The sequence below is a fragment of the Pseudoliparis swirei genome, chromosome 12, assembly GCF_029220125.1.
Source record: "Pseudoliparis swirei isolate HS2019 ecotype Mariana Trench chromosome 12, NWPU_hadal_v1, whole genome shotgun sequence".
NCBI lineage: Eukaryota > Metazoa > Chordata > Actinopteri > Perciformes > Liparidae > Pseudoliparis > Pseudoliparis swirei.
This window is the reverse complement of record NC_079399.1, coordinates 385355-410906: the sequence shown is the minus strand read 5'-3', so window position 1 is coordinate 410906 and position 25552 is coordinate 385355. Positions and strand designations below refer to the sequence as shown.

General features: G+C 48.2%; 1 protein-coding gene across 1 annotated transcript in view; it reads left to right on the top strand.

The window, feature by feature from the left end:
• The window catches only part of brf1b (BRF1 RNA polymerase III transcription initiation factor subunit b), a 38223-nt gene that overhangs the window by 8361 nt on the left and 4310 nt on the right, over window positions 1–25552 (top strand). The window contains exons 3-17 of the mRNA XM_056427695.1: window positions 5676–5756; window positions 5841–6014; window positions 6173–6204; window positions 6285–6357; window positions 11981–12130; window positions 12204–12297; window positions 15268–15394; window positions 15472–15511; window positions 18238–18333; window positions 18418–18687; window positions 18767–18828; window positions 18925–19006; window positions 19497–19549; window positions 19625–19893; window positions 21927–21975. Coding sequence (XP_056283670.1) covers window positions 5676–5756; window positions 5841–6014; window positions 6173–6204; window positions 6285–6357; window positions 11981–12130; window positions 12204–12297; window positions 15268–15394; window positions 15472–15511; window positions 18238–18333; window positions 18418–18687; window positions 18767–18828; window positions 18925–19006; window positions 19497–19549; window positions 19625–19893; window positions 21927–21975 — 1652 coding nt within the window. The remainder of the gene's footprint in view (window positions 1–5675; window positions 5757–5840; window positions 6015–6172; window positions 6205–6284; window positions 6358–11980; window positions 12131–12203; window positions 12298–15267; window positions 15395–15471; window positions 15512–18237; window positions 18334–18417; window positions 18688–18766; window positions 18829–18924; window positions 19007–19496; window positions 19550–19624; window positions 19894–21926; window positions 21976–25552) is intronic.

Below are 25552 nucleotides of genomic sequence, written 5' to 3'. Positions count from 1 at the left end.
TTAATGCAAGTTTTAAAAGAGATTTAAAAAGATGCAACAGATCTGACTAGGTTAAGACTGTCACAATATTACCAGCTAACCAAGTAATTGATATTGGGAAATAGGTGACTACGTTTGGATGAACCATTCAGGAAGAGGGGCCAAATAAGGACTTATTCTACCGTGGAAGCCGTCACATGGGACTCGAGTGTTCCTGAGGTGCTTGCTGGTGTGATTTTACCTGAGAGAAGGCGGCCTGCCACATCTGTCCAATGTCCCCCGGCGGACCTCCACATGAAGACTCTCTGTTCACGTTTACCTGTCGACATCATGAACCCAGCCTTAAAAAACAGTTTCTAATTGCTCAAGTTCAATCCAGCTCAGTGGAAGTCTTTACCACGCTGTAACGGGGCATATCCACACCAAGTGCGTGGAACCGAGAGACTACATTTAGCAGTTCGTTAACGCCTGGCTCTCCCTTCTAATCTTAGCTGCTCCGTTTGAACAATGTTGGGCAGAAATTCATTGCGTGACGTTGCCAAGCCTGACAGGAGATGCAGTGACTTAAACTAGGGATGCACCGATCTGATCGGCGCCGATCCATATCGGCCGATATTCCCATTATCGGTTTTGAGCGGCGTTCTCAAAACGGCCGATCAGATGACGTAACATCTGAGAGAACTATCAGACGTTTCAATCGCCGCGCAACGGAGACGATGCGCCCGGCGAGGGCCGCAGAGGTCAGAGGGGATCCTCACCGCCGAGCGGCGTCCCCGTACCCCGAGTTGAATCTCTGGGTCGACTCAGCCGACTCTCACATGTCTGCCCCTAGAGATGCTCACGCTAAACACATTCCATCGGGAGCTAAGAGGGTTTTGATAGTTAGCGAAGGATTTATGTGACAACATCCGGTTTTGATATAGTTAGCGTAAGGATTTACGTGAAACAACATTCGTTTGTCAAAATAAGATGTCGACAAATCATATCAAAGTAAACAATGAACTGATTTTGTATCTTTATAGATCGTTTCTGAGATTTAGCTTAAATTATGCTAACATTAAAACATGTTTACTGTACCAAGGAAGAGTTTATAAAAATAAGTCAGACTTTTGTATGTTAAACAAAGTCCTGTATATAGATCTCCCCAAGAGTTCCAGGAAATGAATGATGCAGATGTGTTCCATACATATCTGAAATCCCTTACACTGGCAATCAAATAATTTGTATGTATCAATTAGGACATTTTTCAAAGTAAAAGTCCTAAATGTTTAAAGAAATCTGTAATTTCTTTAATGTTTGAGGTGCTTTTTATATGTATTTCCTCATAGTCCTAGGCAATAATGCTACACAATAAATAGAATGCTTCAATCGACACCGTGTTCGGTATTATCGGTGATCGGCAGATCCTGATTTCAGTGATCGGCACCAAAAACCTGATCGGTGCATCTCTAACTTAAACCAAAAAGGAGTAGAAGGCCCGTGAGTGAGGACGGTCCGCTAGCTGCCAAGATAATTCAGTGCGAGACGTCATAGAGCTGCAATGGGAACACCGTACAATGTTTTTTTGTAATGTTTAAGCACTGAAGCGGCTCTCAAAGAGACCGGTAATGAATAGATGCAGCGTCTTCCATCGCAGGCGTGTAGCACTAAAATAAAAGACGCGTCGCTTGATCAAAAAAAACCATAGACAGAAAATTCATGAACGAACATCGAGAATTTTTTACAGGTGAATCGGAATCGAATTGTAAGGCTAGTGAAGACATACTTTTAGTTTAGACTCATCTATTTTAAGACTCCATGTATTGAGAAACTCCCAGTAGTAGTTGTGGGTGTTCTGACCTCCATGTAGTCCTCCTCACAAGTGATCTCTCTGTGAGTCCAGATCAGACCAGCACAGACTGCAGACACAGGCCAACTGACCCACGTTCCACTAGAATCCTTCACTTTCACATTAAAGCTGAAGGTAAACACCTCTTCATTCTGAAAAATAGAATCAGCACTCAGTCTGGACTCCTGTAATCCTCATAATACAGAAGAGCTACCTGGCTGCGAGTGGGTTTCTGGGAGGTGGAGCTACCTGGCTGATACTGGGAGGTGGAGCTACCTGGCTGATACTGGGTTTCTGGGAGGTGGAGCTACCTGGTTGTGGGTGGGTTTCTAGGTGGTGGAGCTACCTGGCTGAGACTGGGTTTCTGGGAGGTGGAGCTACCTGGTTGTGGGTGGGTTTCTGGGAGGTGGAGCTACCTGGTTGTGGGTGGGTTTCTAGGTGGTGGAGCTACCTGGTTGTGGGTGGGTTTCTAGGAGGTGGAGCTACCTGGTTGTGGGTGAAGCAAGAGTAGTATGAAGCTCTGAAGGTGGTGAAGCCATCCATCTTGAAGGTGCTGATGGTGTAACCACAGCTCGAGGCAACATCTTCACTGATAGCGTGCACGCCATCTCCATCTACATTAGAATGGACGCAGAGAGGACTGACGTTAGAGGACAGATGGACCGGTAGACCGATGGACAGGTGGTTTTGAGTACTACAGAAGTGTCAACATTAAGAACTGACCTACAGCCTCAAAGCGAGGAGTGTGTGCTGAGGTGACGTGGATCCACAGGTAACGGTCCCGACACGCCGACTGAACAACAGCATCCACAGAACCTGACGAGACAAAACCCTGAGTCTGCTGCAGCTCATCGACCTTAAAATATGTCAATCAAGTCAAAAGGTCACCAACAAATTAGTTTGTGGCTGTTAAATAATCAAATATAGACTCCTCATATTAACACTTTAATCAGCCCCAAAGACGCTGTGCACCCACCCCCAAAGACCAATGAACCAGTAAAGACCAAATGAACCAGTAAAGACCGGTGGCTCAGTGGGTAGTACTGTCGCCTCACAGCAAGAAGGCCCTGGGTTCGAATCCCGGTCGTTCCAGGTCCTTTCTGTGTGGAGTTTGCATGTCCTCCTCGTGTTCTCCTCGTGTTCTCCTCATGTCTGCGTGGGTTTCCTCTGGGTACTCCGGTTTCCCCCACCATCATAAAGACATGCACCACATGGCTCACCCCGGTTCGTATGGATGTGAATGAGTGTTGGTGGTGGGGGAGGAGCCGTAGGCGCTGATTGGCTGCCACGCTTCCGTTATTATTAAATGAACCAGTAAAGACAGATTACCTTCCAGTTGATCTTTAGCTGTAGTTTCTGTGAACTTGCTGCAGATAATAAGACATCTGAAAATAAATGGTGAGGTTTAGTTTTACCTGTCCATAGAGGACTAGTGGTTACCTAGTGAGGTGTGTACATGGAGGACTCGTGGTTACCTAGTGAGGTGTGTACATGGAGGACTAGTGGTTACCTAGTGAGGTGTGTACATGGAGGACTAGTGGTTACCTAGTGAGGTGTGTACATGGAGGACTAGTGGTTACCTAGTGAGGTGTGTACATGGAGGACTCGTGGTTACCTAGTGAGGTGTGTACATAGAGGACTAGTGGTTACCTAGTGAGGTGTGTACATGGAGGACTAGTGGTTACCTAGTGAGGTGTGTACATAGAGGACTAGTGAGGTGTGTACATGGAGGACTAGTGGTTACCTAGTGAGGTGTGTACATGGAGGACTCGTGGTTACCTAGTGAGGTGTGTACATGGAGGACTCGTGGTTACCTAGTGAGGTGTGTACATGGAGGACTAGTGGTTACCTAGTGAGGTGTGTACATGGAGGACTCGTGGTTACCTAGTGAGGTGTGTACATGGAGGACTAGTGGTTACCTAGTGAGGTGTGTACATGGAGGACTAGTGGTTACCTAGTGAGGTGTGTACATGGAGGACTCGTGGTTACCTAGTGAGGTGTGTACATGGAGGACTAGTGGTTACCTAGTGAGGTGTGTACATAGAGGACTAGTGAGGTGTGTACATGGAGGACTAGTGGTTACCTAGTGAGGTGTGTACATGGAGGACTAGTGGTTACCTAGTGAGGTGTGTACATGGAGGACTAGTGGTTACCTAGTGAGGTGTGTACATGGAGGACTAGTGGTTACCTAGTGAGGTGTGTACATGGAGGACTAGTGGTTACCTAGTGAGGTGTGTACATAGAGGACTAGTGGTTACCTAGTGAGGTGTGTACATGGAGGACTAGTGGTTACCTAGTGAGGTGTGTACATAGAGGACTAGTGGTTACCTAGTGAGGTGTGTCCATAGAGGACTAGTGGTTACCTAGTGAGGTGTGTACATGGAGGACTAGTGGTTACCTAGTGAGGTGTGTACATGGAGGACTAGTGGTTACCTAGTGAGGTGTGTACATGGAGGACTAGTGGTTACCTAGTGAGGTGTGTACATAGAGGACTAGTGGTTACCTAGTGAGGTGTGTACATGGAGGACTAGTGGTTACCTAGTGAGGTGTGTACATGGAGGACTAGTGGTTACCTAGTGAGGTGTGTACATGGAGGACTAGTGGTTACCTAGTGAGGTGTGTCCATGGAGGACTAGTGGTTACCTAGTGAGGTGTGTACATAGAGGACTAGTGGTTACCTAGTGAGGTGTGTACATAGAGGACTAGTGGTTACCTAGTGAGGTGTGTCCATAGAGGACTAGTGGTTACCTAGTGAGGTGTGTACATGGAGGACTAGTGGTTACCTAGTGAGGTGTGTACATAGAGGACTAGTGGTTACCTAGTGAGGTGTGTACATAGAGGACTAGTGGTTACCTAGTGAGGTGTGTACATGGAGGACTAGTGGTTACCTAGTGAGGTGTGTCCATAGAGGACTAGTGGTTACCTAGTGAGGTGTGTACATGGAGGACTAGTGGTTACCTAGTGAGGTGTGTACATGGAGGACTAGTGGTTACCTAGTGAGGTGTGTACATGGAGGACTAGTGGTTACCTAGTGAGGTGTGTACATAGAGGACTAGTGGTTACCTAGTGAGGTGTGTACATGGAGGACTAGTGGTTACCTAGTGAGGTGTGTACATGGAGGACTAGTGGCTACCTAGTGAGGTGTGTACATGGAGGACTAGTGGTTACCTAGTGAGGTGTGTACATGGAGGACTAGTGGTTACCTAGTGAGGTGTGTACATAGAGGACTAGTGGTTACCTAGTGAGGTGTGTACATAGAGGACTAGTGAGGTGTGTACATGGAGGACTAGTGGTTACCTAGTGAGGTGTGTACATGGAGGACTAGTGGTTACCTAGTGAGGTGTGTACATGGAGGACTAGTGGTTACCTAGTGAGGTGTGTACATGGAGGACTAGTGGTTACCTAGTGAGGTGTGTACATAGAGGACTAGTGAGGTGTGTACATGGAGGACTAGTGGTTACCTAGTGAGGTGTGTACATGGAGGACTAGTGGTTACCTAGTGAGGTGTGTACATGGAGGACTAGTGGTTACCTAGTGAAGTGTGTACATGGAGGACTAGTGGTTACCTAGTGAGGTGTGTACATGGAGGACTTGTGGTTACCTAGTGAAATGTGTACCTGTCCAGTGGGACTAGTAGAACTCACCCGATGATGACAGCAGTGTTCATGTTGTCGCAGCTCAAGCGTCTCGGTGTCTTTGTGTCTTTGAGGAAACTCTCTCCCTGCAGCCAGGTGAACTAATCACCTGGTTGTCACGGTAACCGTGGAGCCTCAGCTGAGGCTGGTTGAGTCTGATTGCAGCAGGTGAATGTTCCACTGCAGCTCAATGTAGTCCTCATTAATAGATGTGGTCTTGTTTTTATATACAGGTCCAGTTAAGGCCCCCCTTCTTGGTTCTGGTTTTCACACCAGTGTTGGAAAAGAGTCCAGAGCCCAGACCCTGCAGGGCGGTGAGTACCCTCCTCCTCCTCCTCCTCCTCCTCCTCACCCTCCTCCTCACCTGGCATCCCCTGAGTGACCCTCTGTGTCTCCAGGTAAGCGTCAGATCCAGCAGCTGGGCAGTCAGCTGCAGCTGAACCAGCACTGTCTGGACACGGCCTTCAACTTCTTCAAGATGGTTGTCAGTAAACACCTGACCCGAGGACGCAAGACGGAGCACGTCATCGCCGCCTGCCTCTACCTGGTGTGTCGCACCGAGGGGACGCCACGTATCCTAGCAACCATGGACATGCTTTGTGTGAAGGTTTGAGTTGTTGTTAGGGCCTCACGATGACCTCTGACATCCACAAGGTCTGACTTTATGTTGTCAGTCAGGGCTTGACGGTGACCTCTGACCTCCACAAGGTTTTCCTGAATTGTGTTTCAGACATGCTGCTGGACCTGAGTGACCTGCTGCAGGTAGGACTGACCTCAGACCAGCAGAGACCAGCAGACATAGATTTATATAAACTGCATAACATTTACTTTCATGTATGCAGGTGAACGTTTATATTCTGGGGAAAACCTTTCTGCTGTTGGCTCGTGAGCTCTGCATCAACGCTCCCGCCATCGGTAAGAACAAGTCAACGTCTTTAAACCTTCTCTCTCTAGAGCAACAGAAGGGATTAAAGTCTTTAAACCTTCTCTCTAGAGCAACAGAAGGGATTAAAGTCTTTAAACCTTCTCTCTAGAGCAACAAAAGGGATTAAAGTCTTTAAACCTCTATAGAGCAACAGAAGGGATTAAAGTCTTTAAACCTCTACAGAGCAACAGAAGGGATTCAAGTCTTTAAACCTTCTCTCTAGAGCAACAGAAGGGATTAAAGTCTTTAAACCTTCTCTCTAGAGCAACAGAAGGGATTAAAGTCTTTAAACCTTCTCTCTAGAGCAACAAAAGGGATTAAAGTCTTTAAACCTCTACAGAGCAACAGAAGGGATTCAAGTCTTTAAACCTTCTCTCTAGAGCAACAGAAGGGATTAAAGTCTTTAAACCTTCTCTCTAGAGCAACAGAAGGGATTAAAGTCTTTAAACCTTCTCTCTAGAGCAACAAAAGGGATTAAAGTCTTTAAACCTCTATAGAGCAACAGAAGGGATTAAAGTCTTTAAACCTCTACAGAGCAACAGAAGGGATTCAAGTCTTTAAACCTTCTCTCTAGAGCAACAGAAGGGACAACTCGACAAATTTCCCCTTGGGGATTAATAAAGTATATATCTATCTATCTATCTATTATAGTCTTTAAACCTTCTCTCTAGAGCAGCGATTCCCAAACTGTGGTTTAAAGACTTGAATCCCTTCTGTTGCTCTAGAGAGAAGGTTTAAAGACTTTAATCCCTTCTGTTGCTCTAGAGCAGCAGTTCCCAAACTCAAGAATGCCGCGGCCCAATTTGAAATCTGAAAATCTTCTGCGGCCCACCCAAGCCTTAAATTACAACCAGCGTGGGGGGGCTGAGGGAGGCGCGCGACTTGTCTGAGCGGCCAGCTGCTGATCACTCACTCAACAGCCCGACGTGCATGAACAAACATTTTTGGGAGCACCGAAGACCCATTTTGACCCAGGAAAAACCCTGCTGTGTGCACGGATGTGTCGGCGCGCATCACGGCAGAAAAGAGCGATGCGACCCGAGATGTGTTAACGGGGGGGGGGGGGTGCTGAGCGATTAAATATATCTCTTGTTCTGCCTGTTTTGTGATATACATGCCTAAAAGGCGCCTAATATTTCTAGACTTAAATAATATCGGCATTATAATTATTATAACTATGAGGATTTTTTTTGTTGCCGATTTTGTGGAGCCCCCTCAGGACTTGGTGCCCTACGCGCAGCGCGTAGTGCATGTTATGGGAGCGGCGGCGCTGATCACAACTCTGATCAAAACATAAACTAATACTATAAGAGGGCGCCCCATTTGACATTGTTTTGTTTGGCGGTCAGAAAAATAGGTCAGATAAAAGAATAACACGTAATTTAAATCATAAATATTTTTATATTAATTTCAAACTTTTCAAAATTGAAAATTAAAAACATTTTATTTATTTATCAAGTTTCAAGTTTTTATTGTCACATCCCCTTTTATACAAGTATAATCGGTTCGTGAAATTCTTATGTGCAAAACACCCGACAGCAGTAGCAGACTAAAAAAAGAATAAGAATGAGAATAAACTATACAATATCCACACACAAAAAAGAAGAAAGTATTAACAATATATATATAAAACAGTGTAATAGAATATACATCATGACAATATATATATATAAAACAATGTAATAAAATATACACTTTTTTGAGACTATATATATATATATATGTATATACATACAATATATATATACAATATATATATATATAAACAATGTAATAAAATAAAATATACACCATGGCCATAGATATTCACAGAATATGTTCTGGTGTATAGTGTTAATGAGGGTCTCAGTCCTTGTTCAGCAGCCTGATGGCCTGACTGAAGAAGCTGTCCCTCAGTCTGTTTGTGCGGCACTTGATACTGCGGTATCGCCTGCCTGACGGTAGAAGGGTGAACAGTTTGTGGCCGGGGTGGTTATTGTCTTTCAGCATCCGTTTGGCCCTGGCCACGCACCGCTTGGTGTATATGTCCAGGATGGAGGGAAGCTCACCTCCAACGATGTACTGTGCCGACCGCACCACCCTCTGTAGTGCCCTACGCTCCAGGGCGGTGCAGTTCCCGTACCAGACGGTGATGCAACCTGTCAGAACACTCTCGATGGTACTGGTGTAGAATGTTCTGAGGATGCGGGGGCCATGTTGAATTTCCTCAGTCGCCTAAGGAAATACAGGCGTTGTTGGGCCCTTTTCACCACGTGAGTGGTGTGCGTGGTCCATGTGAGGTCCTCGGAGATGTGCCGCCGAGGAACTTGAAGCTGCTGACCTCTCTACTGCAACTCCGTCTATGGAGATGGGGTGTGCTCTCCTCTCCGCTTCCTGTAGTCCACGATCAGCTGCTTGGTCTTCTGGGCGTGGGGGAGGGGGCTGTTCTCCTGGCACCACTGTACCAGTGATCCAACCTCCACCCTGTAGGCCGTCTCGTGCCGTGGGTGATCAGCCCCAACACTGTTGTGTCGTCAGCAAACTTGATGATGACGTTGGAGCTGTGCATGGCCGTGCAGTCGTGGGTGTACAGGAGTAGAGAGAGGCTCAACACGCATCCCTGAGGGGCTCCCGTGTTGGGGGTCAGCGGCTCTGAGGTGGTACTGTCCATCCTCACCACCTGGCGGCGCCCGACAGGAAGTCCAGTATCCAGCTGCACATGGTAGAGTGCAGGCCTAGACCTCTGAGCTTGGTGTCGAGCTTGGCGGGAACAATAGTGTTGAACGCTGAGCTGTAGTCCACAACCAGCATTCACACACAACAGTTCCTCCCCTCCAGGTGGGAAAGGGCGGTGTGAAGTGCCATGGCAATTGCGTCGTCGGTGGATCTGTTTTGACGATATGCAAATTGCCATGGGTCCAGCGTGGCAGGCAACATGGAACAAATGAAGTCCTTGACCAACCTCTCAAGCATTTACTGACAATCGAGGTGAGGGCTACGGGTCTCCAGTCATTCAGGCAGGTTACCTTGGGGTGTTTGGGGACAGGCACAATGGTGGACATCTTGAAGCTCTCAGGAACAACAGCCTGGGACAGGGAGAGGTTGAAGATGTCTGCGAAGACTCCTGCCAACTGGTCTGCACATGCTCTGAGGGCGCGCGGGATGTGGTCGGGACCTGCCGCCTTCCGGATGTCCACCCGCTTGAAGGCTCTGCGCACGTCAGCCTCTGAGATGATCAGCAGGCTGGTCTCCTCGGCGGCGCTGCCTTCGGCGGGCTGCCGTTCACGTCGAACCGAGCAAAGAATGTATTTAGCTCGCCTGGGAGGGAGGTAGAGGAGTTCTCTTCACCGCTGGTTTTCCCTCTGAAGTCCGTAATTGTCTGTAGCCCCTTCCACACACCTCTCACGTCATGGCTCTTGAGCTTTTCCTCCACCTTGTTCCTGAACTCCCGCTTGGCAGAGCCGATGGTCTTCGGAGGTCGTGGCGGGCTCTTTGTATTCCGCCATATTCCCGGAGTCAAAGGCGGTGTTACGCGTGCGGAGTGCAGCGCGAACATCGCCATTTATCCACGGTTTCTGGTTGGGATAAATCCGAACCGACTTGGTAGGAACAACGTCATCTATGCATTTCTTGATGAACCCGGTGACTGAGGACGTACTCACTGGCGTTGTTGTCCGACGCGACCCTGAACATATCCCAGTCAGCACGTTCAAAACAGTCCTGTAGCATAGACTCCGATTGGTCCGACCAGCGTTGCACTTCCTTCACAGCGATTGGTTGCTGCTTAAGCCTCTGCCTGTAGGCGGGAGTAGTTGGATGGGCGGTGGTCCGATTTGCGAACGGTGGGCGGAGGAGGGCTTTGTATCCATCCCGGAAGGGAGTGTAGCAGTGGTCAGAATCCGCTCCCCTCGTGTTGCTTTTTATGTGTTGGTAGAACTTGGAGAACTTTCTTCAGGTTCGCTTTGTTGAAGTCCCCGCCACAATGAAAGCAGCCTCGGGTGTGCCGACTCCTGCTCGCTGATCGCCCGTAGAGTTCCTTCAGCGCTATGTCCGTGTTAGCTTGAGGCGGAATGTACACAGCAGTTACGGTGACTGCTGTAAACTCCATGTAGCCAGAATGGTCGACACAAGAGCATTAGGTACTCCAGGTCCGGGGAACAGAACGACTTGAGAGTGTGTACATGACTTTGGTTGCACCAAGATCTGTTTATCATGAGACATACCCCCCCTCCACGATCTTTACCAGAGAGAGTCTTTGTTCTGTCCGCGGTGGACGGAAAATCCTGCCGGCTCGATGGCTGAGTCGGCAACCTCCTCCGACATCCATGTCTCCGTAAGGCAGATGATGCAGTTGTCCTTAGTTTCCCGGTGGAATTGAATACGAGCCTGTAGCTCGCATAGCTTATTGTCCAAAGACTGTACATTTGCCAGTAAAATGGTGGGTAGTGGGGTCGATTGGCTCGACGTCTCAGCCTGACCAGCACGCCAGCTCGCTTCCCCCTCCGTCGGCGACGTTTGCGTGAGATCGCGCCTAAAATGGACGGAGATAGTTCCGCTACTGTTCCTGGCGGGACGTCCGAGTAAGAGTTGAAAAACTCTGGTAGGCGGCGAGCAACTGCCGATCCAATCTCCAGAAGTGTGCATCTGTCGTACGTTAACCGGCTGCTAACGTTTTGTGCAAAAATAGTCGCAATAAGAAGAATAAATATAAAAAAACTGCTACAAAATCCGGGAGCTCGCAACACAGCGGCCATCACGTACGGCGCCATAATTTATTGTAAATGACCTCTCGCGGCCCACAGTTTGGGAATCGCTGCTCTAGAGCAACAGAAGGGATTAAAGTCTTTAAACCTCTATAGAGCAACAGAAGGAGTTAACGTCTTTAAACATTCTCTCAAGAGCAACAGAAGGGATTAAAGTCTTTAAACTGGGTAACAGGAACTTGTTACTTCCGGCGTTTCCCTCGAGCACCAATGATCGAGCCCACTCACGATGTTGGTTTGTAGAGCTTTTTTTGAGACCTGTAAACTCTGGCATCCTCTTGCTCTCCTTCCTCACGCCTCCACGTCGACTCCTCTTCATCGAGAAGAGACACAAGACATCTGATCAGTTCGTTGAGGCTAATTAAGCCACTCCCCCTCTGCAGTTCGGTCTTAGCGCTGCCTTCCCGCCGCCGCCCCCCCCCCCCCCCGCCCCTATATGCCAGTCCGGCCGTTAAGATCCTCCAATCCACCGACCCGGATGCTGTGGTAGGCCGCCGCCCGGCCCGCTTCACTAGAGGGACCTCCAGTCTGGGTTTGTTGGAGGCAATAAACCACAGGAGAGCATCAAGACCTCCGACTGCCCCGCCACAGCAGCAAACTCAGCAGGGTCCTAGAAGGGCTGAGGACCAGGTCCTGGGTCTGACCCGGCACAGCCCGCTACTTCCTGATGCTCTGCAGCAGACCCTGAGGCCGCCGCTCAGCACGGACCCCCCGGGTGTTGAGCGAGTCTCTTTGCAAGATGATCTATATTCTTTGATGTTGGGGACACATCTAATCAATCATTCTGGACAATGACTGATATTCCTCTTCCTTCTCTTCACCCTCCCCCCCTGTCCTTCTCCTCCTCCCTCCTCTGCTTCCTCTTCCTCAGACCCCTGTCTCTACATCCCTCGTTTTGCCCACAGGTTGGAGTTCGGGCTGCAGACCCATGAGGTGTCCATGACGGCTCTGCGTCTGGTCCAGAGGATGAAGAGGGACTGGATGCACACCGGCCGCCGGCCGTCGGGCCTCTGTGGGGCCGGTAGGTCACGGCGTGAGGTCAGGGTCATGGCCCAGCTGGTCCTGAATGTTAACTCCTCCTCCTCTCCTCTCAGCGCTCCTGGTAGCAGCTCGGATGCACAAGTTTCGTCGTACGGTGAAGGATGTGATCAGTGTTGTGAAGGTCTGCCAGACCACTCTGAGAAAGAGGTGAGAGTAGTAGATCCCAGTGCATTGCAGTAGATCCCAGTGGACTACAGTAGATCCCAGTGCATTGCAGTAGATCCCAGTGGACTACAGTAGATCCCAGTGCATTGCAGTAGATCCCAGTGCATTGCAGTAGATCCCAGTGGACTACAGTAGATCCCAGTGCATTGCAGTAGATCCCAGTGACAGTAGATCCCAGTGCATTGCAGTAGATCCCAGTGGACTACAGTAATCCCAGTGCATTGCAGTAGATCCCAGTGGACTACAGTAATCCCAGTGCATTGCAGTAGATCCCAGTGGACTACAGTAATCCCAGTGCATTGCAGTAGATCCCAGTGGACTACAGTAATCCCAGTGCATTGCAGTAGATCCCAGTGGACTACAGTAATCCCAGTGCATTGCAGTAGATCCCAGTGGACTACAGTAGATCCCAGTGCATTGCAGTAGATCCCAGTGGACTACAGTAATCCCAGTGCATTGCAGTAGATCCCAGTGGACTACAGTAATCCCAGTGCATTGCAGTAGATCCCAGTGGACTACAGTAGATCCCAGTGCATTGCAGTAGATCCCAGTGGACTACAGTAGATCCCAGTGCATTGCAGTAGATCCCAGTGGACTACAGTAGATCCCAGTGCATTGCAGTAGATCCCAGTGCATTGCAGTAGATCCCAGTGGACTACAGTAATCCCAGTGCATTGCAGTAGATCCCAGTGGACTACAGTAATCCCAGTGCATTGCAGTAGATCCCAGTGGACTACAGTAGATCCCAGTGCATTGCAGTAGATCCCAGTGGACTACAGTAATCCCAGTGCATTGCAGTAGATCCCAGTGGACTACAGTAATCCCAGTGCATTGCAGTAGATCCCAGTGGACTACAGTAATCCCAGTGCATTGCAGTAGATCCCAGTGGACTACAGTAATCCCAGTGCATTGCAGTAGATCCCAGTGGACTACAGTAATCCCAGTGCATTGCAGTAGATCCCAGTGGACTACAGTAATCCCAGTGCATTGCAGTATATCCCAGTGGACTACAGTAGATCCCAGTGCATTGCAGTAGATCCCAGTGGACTACAGTAATCCCAGTGCATTGCAGTAGATCCCAGTGGACTACAGTAATCCCAGTGCATTGCAGTAGATCCCAGTGCATTGCAGTAGATCCCAGTGGACTACAGTAATCCCAGTGCATTGCAGTAGATCCCAGTGGACTACAGTAATCCCAGTGCATTGCAGTAGATCCCAGTGGACTACAGTAATCCCAGTGCATTGCAGTATATCCCAGTGGACTACAGTATATCCCAGTGCATTGCAGTAGATCCCAGTGGACTACAGTAATCCCAGTGCATTGCAGTAGATCCCAGTGGACTACAGTAGATCCCAGTGCATTGCAGTAGATCCCAGTGGACTACAGTAATCCCAGTGCATTGCAGTAGATCCCAGTGGACTACAGTAATCCCAGTGCATTGCAGTAGATCCCAGTGGACTACAGTAATCCCAGTGCATTGCAGTATATCCCAGTGCATTGCAGTAGATCCCAGTGGACTACAGTAGATCCCAGTGCATTGCAGTAGATCCCAGTGGACTACAGTAATCCCAGTGCATTGCAGTAGATCCCAGTGCATTGCAGTAGATCCCAGTGCATTGCAGTAGATCCCAGTGGACTACAGTAGATCCCAGTGCATTGCAGTAGATCCCAGTGGACTACAGTAATCCCAGTGCATTGCAGTAGATCCCAGTGGACTACAGTAATCCCAGTGCATTGCAGTAGATCCCAGTGGACTACAGTAATCCCAGTGCATTGCAGTAGATCCCAGTGGACTACAGTAATCCCAGTGCATTGCAGTAGATCCCAGTGGACTACAGTAGATCCCAGTGCATTGCAGTAGATCCCAGTGGACTACAGTAATCCCAGTGCATTGCAGTAGATCCCAGTGCATTGCAGTAGATCCCAGTGGACTACAGTAATCCCGGTGCATTGCAGTAGATCCCAGTGGACTACAGTAGATCCCAGTGCATTGCAGTAGATCCCAGTGGACTACAGTAGATCCCAGTGCATTGCAGTAGATCCCAGTGCATTGCAGTAGATCCCAGTGGACTACAGTAGATCCCAGTGCATTGCAGTAGATCCCAGTGGACTACAGTAATCCCAGTGCATTGCAGTAGATCCCAGTGGACTGCAGTAATCCCAGTGCATTGCAGTAGATCCCAGTGGACTACAGTAATCCCAGTGCATTGCAGTATATCCCAGTGCATTGCAGTAGATCCCAGTGGACTACAGTAATCCCAGTGCATTGCAGTAGATCCCAGTGCATTGCAGTAGATCCCAGTGGACTACAGTAATCCCAGTGCATTGCAGTAGATCCCAGTGGACTACAGTAATCCCAGTGCATTGCAGTAGATCCCAGTGGACTACAGTAATCCCAGTGCATTGCAGTAGATCCCAGTGCATTGCAGTAGATCCCAGTGGACTACAGTAATCCCAGTGCATTGCAGTATATCCCAGTGCATTGCAGTAGATCCCAGTGGACTACAGTAATCCCAGTGCATTGCAGTATATCCCAGTGCATTGCAGTAGATCTCAGTGGACTACAGTAGATCCCAGTGCATTGCAGTAGATCCCAGTGGACTACAGTAGATCCCAGTGCATTGCAGTAGATCCCAGTGGACTACAGTAATCCCAGTGCATTGCAGTAGATCCCAGTGGACTACAGTAATCCCAGTGGACTACAGTAATCCCAGTGCATTGCAGTAGATCCCAGTGCATTGCAGTAGATCCCAGTGGACTACAGTAATCCCAGTGCATTGCAGTAGATCCCAGTGGACTACAGTAATCCCAGTGCATTGCAGTAGATCCCAGTGGACTACAGTAATCCCAGTGCATTGCAGTAGATTCCAGTGGACTACAGTAATCCCAGTGGACTACAGTAATCCCAGTGCATTGCAGTAGATGTCAGCATCATCTTTCCCTCTTTACAGATTAACAGAGTTTGAAGACACGCCCACCAGTCAGCTGACCATTGATGAGTTCATGAAAGTCGACCTGGAGCAGGAATGTGATCCACCCTCCTTCACGGCCGGACAGAACAAAGCCAAGATGCAGCAGGTAGATCCCTTGGTCTCGGACCAGCTGCTGACGCCGAGTTCACCAATGACCAATCCCTTTGAACTCTTCTTCTGCAGCTGGAACACGAGCTGGCCAGGAAACTGGATGAGGTCGAAGGTCAGTTCATAACCAGTGGCGGCTGGTGAAAACAATTTTTGGGGGGGGGACGCAGTTTAAATATCACTCAACAATGAGAAGAAAAGAGGTTTTGAGTAGAATATAGTAAAAAACAAAGCTTTATTTCAAGAACACAGCGTGCTCAACACGTCCAATAACAACTATCAACACACTGTAACGTTGGGCATGAGAGGCTCAGAGCAGCTTTAAGGAACATTGGGTTGGGTTTCAGAGGTTTACAGAATAAAAGAGTTTCACCCTCACATGAAAGAGGTTCAGAGCAGAATAGAGTCAGAGAGATCACATGTTACATTGGGTGACAGAGCAGACCCACTACTGTAAAGACAAGTAGCTCCTCTCTTTAAAGTGGTCTTCTCCATAACTCTGGTTAAAGTCAATCATGTCTGTAACCAGCCTCCATTATTCTGGAGGGAATGTGTCTGTTTTTCAGAACTTCTTCGTTGTGTTTTCGATGCAGTTCGGTCTCCTTCTGCTGCTCTGCAAACATTGTTAGCTTCAGGCTGTTAGCGAGTTAGCTCCATGCTCTTAGCTAGATAACTGCGGCAAGATTCGTGCTTTCCACTTGTCTGCAGCTCTTTAGACTCCTCCCCCCGTTGTAGTCCAGAGAGTTTCAGTCCCTTTGGAACAACAGACAGGGGAAACAAAACAGCGCATTACTCACTGAGCTCCAGCTAACAGCTCCGTTAGCTACCTGCTCCCGTAGCTCCGTGGAGCTCTCTGGCTGAGGGAACGATACCGGTCTCTGATCTGCCGAATAGTCCAGTCACGTGAAATAATAAAACGATGTCATTGGCCAATGAGCGCACATTTTTGTGCCCCAAGATTCACGTTTCATCCGCCAATGAGAAGCCGTCCTTGCCGAAACGACTGAAATGTTTACTCGCTGCCGCACACACACGTTGGGCCGGTGTCCCGTAAAGGGGGCGGGGCTTCTCTCCATGATAATGGCGATATATTATATTTTTTCACATTAACTTAAGTGGTTGTTGACAGGCTGACGGTCTCCCACACATATTTAGCGCGTCAACACGGTATATTTACTATTTAAATGATTTGGTATATAATGTTTTTTGACAGGATGTATTTTTTTTTCATCTCAACATTTTAAGAGGGGCGGCGCCCTAGCGCCCTCTATGGATGCACCGCCACTGTTCATAACCCCATATATAATATGATTTACCTCATTATCCGATTGGTCAACCAACCCGTCTTTGATCTCAGTCGACTAAGATCTCTCTAGTGGAGGAAGAGTCTCTAGTGGAGGAAGAGTCTCTAGTGGAGGAAGAGTCTCTAGTAGAGGAAGACTCTCTAGTGGAGGAAGAGTCTCTTGTGGAGGAAGAGTCTCTTGTGGAGGGAGACTCTAGTAGAGGAAGACTCTAGTAGAGGAAGAGTCTAGTAGAGGAAGAGTCTCTCGTGGAGGAAGACTCTAGTGGAGGAAGACTCTAGTGGAGGAAGAGTCTAGTAGAGGAAGAGTCTCTAGTGGAGGAAGACTCTAGTGGAGGAAGACTCAAGTAGAGGAAGACTCTCTAGTAGAGGAAGAGTCTCTCGTGGAGGAAGAGTCTCTAGTGGAGGAAGAGTCTCTAGTGGAGGAAGAGTCTCTAGTGGAGGAAGAGTCTCTCGTGAAGGAAGAGTCTCTCGTGAAGGAAGAGTCTCTCGTGAAGGAAGAGTCTCTCGTGAAGGAAGAGTCTCGTGGAGGAAGAGTCTCGTGGAGGAAGAGTCTCTAGTGGAGGAAGAGTCTCTCGTGAAGGAAGAGTCTCTAGTGAAGGAAGTCTCGTGAAGGAAGTGTCTCTCGTGGAGGAAGAGTCTAGTGAAGGAAGTGTCTCTAGTGAAGGAAGAGTCTCTCGTGAAGGAAGAGTCTAGTGGAGGAAGAGTCTCTAGTGGAGGAAGAGTCTCTAGTGGAGGAAGAGTCTCTCGTGGAGGAAGAGTCTCTAGTGAAGGAAGTGTCTCGTGGAGGAAGAGTCTCGTGAAGGAAGGGTCTCTAGTGAAGGAAGAGTCTCTAGTGAAGGAAGAGTCTCGTGGAGGAAGAGTCTCTAGTGGAGGAAGAGTCTCGTGGAGGAAGAGTCTCTCGTGGAGGAAGAGTCTCTCGTGGAGGAAGAGTCTCTCGTGGAGGAAGAGTCTCTAGTGAAGGAAGAGTCTCGTGAAGGAAGAGTCTCGTGAAGGAAGAGTCTCGTGGAGGAAGAGTCTCTCGTGAAGGAAGAGTCTCTAGTAGAGGAAGAGTCTCTAGTAGAGGAAGAGTCTCTAGTAGAGGAAGAGTCTCTAGTAGAGGAAGAGTCTCGTGGAGGAAGAGTCTCGTGGAGGAAGAGTCTCTCGTGGAGGAAGAGTCTCTCGTGGAGGAAGAGTCTCTCGTGGAGGAAGAGTCTCTAGTGAAGGAAGAGTCTCGTGAAGGAAGAGTCTCGTGAAGGAAGAGTCTCGTGGAGGAAGAGTCTCTCGTGAAGGAAGAGTCTCTAGTAGAGGAAGAGTCTCTAGTAGAGGAAGAGTCTCTAGTAGAGGAAGAGTCTAGTGGAGGAAGAGTCTCTAGTGTAGGAAGTGTCTCTAGTGGAGGAAGAGTCTAGTGGAGGAAGAGTCTCTAGTAGAGGAAGAGTCTCTCGTGGAGGAAGAGTCTAGTGGAGGAAGAGTCTCTCGTGGCCTGTGGCGGGTCTGGACCACATCCTGGTCCCGTTGGTTCTGTGTGTTCCTGCTCAGAACCCAACGCTCTCGTCCTCCAGGAGAGATCAGCTGCTATAAAGACGAGATTGAGACGGAGCTGGAGAAGAGCCGGCCCAAACTCCGAGGGATCTACGCCGCCTACAGCAAGGAGACGGGTCGGTACTGATCCAGTCAGGGGGGTCAGGGGAGTCCACCGCGGCACGGTAACCACGTCTCGACTCTTCGCTTGTTGCTTTCAGACCCTGATGGTGTCCACGTCTCATCCTTGACCTCTGAACCCGCCGTGCAGGAGGTCAAGGACCCCGATTTCCAAGCCGCCGCCCAACACCTGACCCAGGACTTCCTGTGTGAGGCGATTCAAGAGGAGGAGGGGCGGGGGAAGAAGGAGGGGGCGGGACCTCACCGGCAGGCCGCTCCTCTGGCCGCCATCCTGGGAAGTCTGCCAAGTGTAGCCAGCCTGAGCCTCCAGCAGACCTTCACCGGCTCGGAAGAGGGCGAGGACCCGGACGGTATGTGTGACGCCATGGTCACGGCGTGTTCGTGGTCACGGTGGACGGGTGTAAACTGTGTTTCTTCTGCTGGTTTCAGACGAGCGGTCGGAGAGCGGAGACCTGGACCTGCAGGACATCGACGACCAGGAAATCGATGATGTGTGTGTGTGTGTGTGAACTGCCATCAAGGTGCTTTTATTGTGAAGAGTGAACAGGAAGTGCCCTGTGGTTCTTCTTCGTGTGTTTCTGCTGCAGTACATCCTGGATGATTGGGAGGTGGAGGTGAAGACGGAGCTGTGGATGAAGCAGAACGCAGAGTACCTCAAGGAGCAGAAAGGTGATCATCTTCATCATAGTCTTCCTCCCCCTTACTGGTGATAATCTTCATCATAGTCTTCCTCCCCCTTCCTGGTGTTCTTCATCATCATAGTCTTCCTCCCCCTTACTGGTGTTCTTCATCATCATAGTCTTCCTCCCCCTTCCTGGTGTTCTTCATCATCATAGTCTTCCTCCCCCTTCCTGGTGTTCTTCATCATCATAGTCTTCCTCCCCCTTCCTGGTGTTCTTCATCATCATAGTCTTCCTCCCCCTTCCTGGTGTTCTTCATCATCGTCTTCCTCCCCCTTACTGGTGTTCTTCATCATCAGTCTTCCTCCCCCTTCCTGGTGTTCTTCATCATCATAGTCTTCCTCCCCCTTACTGGTGTTCTTCATCATCATAGTCTTCCTCTCCCTTACTGGTGTTCTTCATCATCATAGTCTTCCTCCCCCTTACTGGTGTTCTTCATCATCATAGTCTTCCTCCCCCTTCCTGGTTGTGCCCCACAGAGAAGGAGGAGCGGATCAGGAAGGAGAAGGAGCAGGGCACCTACAAAGAGAAGGTGAGTCCATGAGGCGCCACAAGGGTTCACAATGTGTATCATATATATATCATTTATATAATATATAATATCCAGCCCATGAAGTCCAAGAAGAAGAAGCAGCCGGCGGCGGCGCTGACGGCGGGCGAGGCCATCGAGAGGATGCTGGAGAAGAAGAAGATCTCCAGTAAGATCAACTACGACGTCCTCAGAGACCTGAACAGCAGAGGGACAGGAGGTGTGGGGGGGGGCAGTCCCAGCAGAGCGACCCCCGACCCCCCCACACGAAGACGACTCGTCCGCCGCCGGAAGACCAGCGAAGCAAACCAAGACCTCGGCGCCACCACCAGCACCATGGGGAAGAGGTACACCATCTCTCTCCACAGCGCTTCACTTCCCACATGTTGTGTTCCAGCCTGATTCCAAAATGGTTTCCATTCATTATTTTCCTCAACATTCTACACACAACAACCCAGAATGACAAAGTGAAAACTGTTTTTTGCACATTGATTCAAAATAAAGAAGGAAAACACGACGTGTCCAGAAGTCTTCACAGCCTTTGCTCAACACTTTGTTGAAGCACCTTTGGCAGCAGCTCCAGCCTCAAGTCTTCTTGGGTCTGACTCCACAGCGGGGCTCACCTGGTTCTGGGCAGCTTCTCCCATTCTTCTTTCAGAACCTCTCCAGTTCCATCAGGCTGGATGGGGAGCGTCGGTGCACAGATGTTCAATGGGCTTCAGGTCCGGCTCTGGCCTCTCCAGGACCTTCAGTCCTGAAGCCACTCCTTTGTGACTGTTGGCAGAGGAGCCGTCGCCCCGTCTGAGGTCCAGAGCATGTTTCATCCAGGAGGTCTCTGCATTCATCCTGACTCCCAGTTCCCCCCCAGCATGATGCTGGAGGGATGCTGTTGGTGAGGAGCAGTGCCTGGTTCCTCCAGACGTGACGCTGGCATTCAGGCCAAAGAGTTCAATCGGTTTCATCAGACCAGAGAATAGTTCCTCATGGCTGAGAGTCCTTCAGGTGCTTCTTGGCCAACTCTAGGCGGCCGTCATGTGCTTCTTCCTGAGGAGGGGCTTCCGTCTGGCCTCTCCCAAACAGGCCTGATGTGTGGAGCGCTGCAGAGACGGTTGTCCTTCTGGAAGGTTCTCCTCTCTTCAGAGCTCTGTCAGAGGGACCATGGGGCTCCTGGTGGAGCTCTGTCAGAGGGACCATGGGGCTCCTGGTCCCCTCCCTGACGAAGGCCCTTCTCCCCGGTCGCTCCGTCTGGGCGGCTCTAGGATGAGTCCTGCTGGCTCCAAACCTCTTCATGTCCGCCTGATGGAGGCCACTGGACTCATTGGGACTTTACATGCTGCAGACATCGGTCCCCTTCCCACATCTGAGCTCCATACATTCTGTCTCGGAGGTCTGGAGATAATTCCTTGAACTTCATGGCTTGGTTTCTGCTCTGATATGCAGTCAACTGTGATACCTTATAGAGACAGGTGTGTTCTCAGTCATGTCCAATCAGCTGAATGGAGCACAGGTGGCCTCCAATCCAACATCTCAAGGATGACCAGTGGAAACAGGACCTGAGCTAAAGGCTGTGAAGACTTCTGGACATGTTATGTTTTCCTTCTGTATTTTTAACAGATTTGCAAACATTTGCAAAAAACAGTTTTCACTTTGTCATTCTGGGTTGTTGTGTGTAGAATGTTGAGGAAAATAATGAATTTAATCCATTTTGGACTAAGGCTGTAACACAACAACATGTTGGAAAAGTGAAGCGCTGTGAATACTTTTCGGATGCACTGTATATACATATATATACACATCTATATATGTGTGTATATACATATATATATATATACACACATATATACACATATTTCTATATACACACATATATATATACACATATATTTCAATATACACACATATGTGTGTATATATACACACATATATATATATATACACATATATTTCTATATACACACATATATATATATATATACACATATATTTCTATATACACACATATATATACACACATATATATATATATACACATATATTTCCATATACACACATATATATATATATACACATATATATATATACACATATATTTCTATATACACACATATATATATACACATATATTTCTATATATACACACATATATATATATGTGTATACATATATTATATGTATACACACATATACATATATATATATATATACACACATATATATATATGTGTGTATATATATATATACACACACACATATTTTTCTATATATACACACATATGTGTGTGTATATATATATATGTGTATATGTATATATATGCCTACTGACACACATATATGTACATAAAGACGCATCTATATGAAATGTATGTCCTCCATGTCTCAGGGTCCGACTCCTGTTGTCCTCCAAATCAAAGAAGAAGACATCCGTCCAGGTGAGCAACCAAACCTGCTCACTTCCGCCCCTCAGAGGGCTTTACAATCAGTACACATAGACATCCTGACCTTTGACCTCACATCGGATCAGGAAAAACTCCAAGAAATAGAAAAAACACTTTCAGGGTAAACAAAGGTAAAACACCTTCAGGACAGAACAGAGGAGGATCAATAGATGTCATGTGACCAGATGAACAATAGATGTCGTGTGACCAGATGAACAATAGATGTCGTGTGACCAGATGAACAATAGATGTCATGTGACCAGATGAACAATAGATGTCATGTGACCAGATGAACAATAGATGTCATGTGACCAGATGAACAATAGATGTCATGTGACCAGGTGAACAATAGATGTCACGTGACCAGGTGAACAATAGATGTCATGTGACCAGATGAACAATAGATGTCATGTGACCAGGTGAACAATAGATATCATGTGACCAGATGAACAATAGATGTCGTGTGACCAGATGAACAATAGATGTCATGTGACCAGGTGAACAATAGATGTCATGTGACCAGATGAACAATAGATGTCATGTGACCAGATGAACAATAGATGTCGTGTGACCAGATGAACAATAGATGTCATGTGACCAGGTGAACAATAGATGTCATGTGACCATTACATTACATTACATGTCATTTAGCAGACGCTTTTATCCAAAGCGACTTACAATAAGTGCATTTCAACCTAGAGTACAAACTAAGAACAACAAGAATACAGGAAGTAACATTTCCTCAACATAGTCGAACTACAAAAGTACCATAAGTAAGTGCTATCTAAGTGCCACTGAAGTGCTAATCTGTGTTTTAATCCAGATATAGTCGGAAAAGGTGTGTTTTCAGTCTCCGACGGAAGATGTAGAGACTTTCTGCTGTCCTGATGTCAGTGGGGAGCTCGTTCCACCACTGAGGAGCCAGGACAGCAAACAGTCTGGATTTGAGTGATTAGCTCGAGGTGCAGGAGGCACAAGACGATTGGCTGTTGCCGAGCGGAGCGACGTGCGGGGTACGGTGTGACCATATCCCGGATGTAGCGGGGCCCGATCCGTCTAGAGCACGTACGCCAGGACCAGTGTTTTGAAGCGGATGCGAGCAGCCACGGTAACCAGTGGAGAGGCGGAGGAGGCGGAGTGGTGTGGGTGAATTTCGGGAGGCTGAAGACCAGTCGAGCTGCTGCATTCTGGATGAGCTGCAGGGGTCGGATGGCCTTAGCAGGTAGACCAGCCAGGAGGGAGTTGCAGTAGTCGGCGTGAAATGACCAGAGCCTGGATCAGAACCTGCGCCGCCTTCTGAGTAAGAAGAGGACGTATTCTCCTGATGTTGTGCAGCATGTACCTACAGGGCAGCGTCGTCAGCGATGTTGGCCGTCAGGGAGAGTTGACTGTCGAGTGTCACCCGAGGTTCCTGGCAGTCGGGTAGGGGCCAACACAGAGCTGTTGAAGGTGATAGTCAGGTCATGGGTGGGGAGCCTTTCCCTGGAAGGAATAGTAGCTCAGTCTTGTCAGGGTTGATCTTCAGGTGGTGAGCAGACATCCACTGAGAGATGTCAGTCAGACAGGCAGAGATTCGTGCCGCCACCCGTGTTTCGGATGGTGGAAACGAGAAGATCAGTTGGGTGTCATCAGCATAGCTATGGTAGGAGAAGCCATGCGAACGAATGACAGAGCCGAGAGAATTTGTGTACAGAGAGAAGAGGAGGGGACCCAGGACGGAGCCTTGAGGAACCCCAGTAGTGAGAGGACAAGGATCAGACACAGATCCTCTCCAGATGAACAATAGATGTCATGTGACCAGGTGAACAATAGATATCATGTGACCAGATGAACAATAGATGTTGTGTGACCAGATGAACAATAGATGTCATGTGACCAGGTGAACAATAGATGTCATGTGACCAGATGAACAATAGATGTCATGTGACCAGATGAACAATAGATGTCATGTGACCAGATGAACAATAGATGTCACGTGACCAGATGAACAATAGATGTCATGTGACCAGATGAACAATAGATGTCATGTGACCAGGTGAACAATAGATGTCATGTGATCAGATGAACAATAGATGTCATGTGACCAGATGAACAATAGATGTCACGTGACCAGATGAACAATATATGTCATGTGACCAGATGAACAATAGACGTCATGTGACTAGATGAACAATAGATGTCATGTGACCAGATGAACAATAGATGTCATGTGACCAGATGAACAATAGATGTCATGTGACCAGATGAACAATAGATGTCATGTGACCAGATGATCAATAGATGTCATGTGACCAGATGATCAATAGATGTCATGTGACCAGATGAACAATAGATGTCATGTGACCAGGTGAACAATAGATGTCATGTGACCAGATGAACAATAGATGTCATGTGACCAGATGAACAATAGATGTCATGTGACTAGATGAACAATAGATGTCATGTGACCAGAGGAACAATAGATGTCATGTGACCAGATGAACAATAGATGTCATGTGACTAGATGAACAATAGATGTCATGTGACCAGATGAACAATAGATGTCATGTGACCAGATGAACAATAGATGTCACTTGACCAGATGAACAATAGATGTCACGTGACCAGATGAACAATAGATGTCACGTGACCAGATGAACAATAGATGTCATGTGACTAGATGAACAATAGATGTCATGTGACCAGATGAACAATAGATGTCATGTGACCAGATGAACAATAGATGTCATAATAATAATAATAATTATACATTCATTTTATAAGGCGCCTTTCAAGGCACTCAAGGTCGCCGTACAACATATTTTAAAATGGACACAATTAAAAAGCAGAACAGTTAAAAAGCAAAACAGTTAAAAAGCAGAACAGTCTGCAGCAGAGCAACCAAGAGGGGAACAGGTCAGGCATAGGCCTGCCTGAAAAGGTGAGTTTTGAGGTGAGTTTTGAATAAAGTGATAGAGTCAATGTTTCTGATGTCAGGGGGGAGGGAGTTCCATAGGCGAGGGGCAGAGCGGCTGAAGGCTCGTGACCCCATGGTGGACAAACGAGCTGGGGGGACGGTCAGGTTGATGGAGGAAGCAGACCTGAGAGACCGGGTGGGGATGTTGATTTGGAGGAGGTGAGACAGGTATGGAGGGGCGAGGTCGTGGATGGCCTTGAATGCATGGAGCAGGATCTTAAAGGCAATGCGGTGTTTGATGGGAAGCCAGTGGAGTTGTTGTAGAACAGGGGTGATGTGACAGATCGAAGGGGTTTTGGTGATGATGCGGGCAGCAGCGTTCTGGACCAGTTGGAGCTTATGGAGGAGTTTCTGGGGGAGACCAAAGAGGAGGGAATTGCAATAATCCAAGCGGGAGGTGACGAGAGAGTGGACCAGGATTGCGGTGCTGTTGGGTGTGAGTGAAGGGCGGAGGCGGTTGATATTTCGGAGGTGGAAGTAGGCAGACCGGATGGTGGTGTTGATGTGAGTGTGGAATGACAGTGTGCTGACGAGGACGACACCCAGACTCTTCGCCTGAGGAGAGGGGGAGACCGAGGAGTTGTCTATTGTCAGGGTGAAACTGGGATGCTTGGT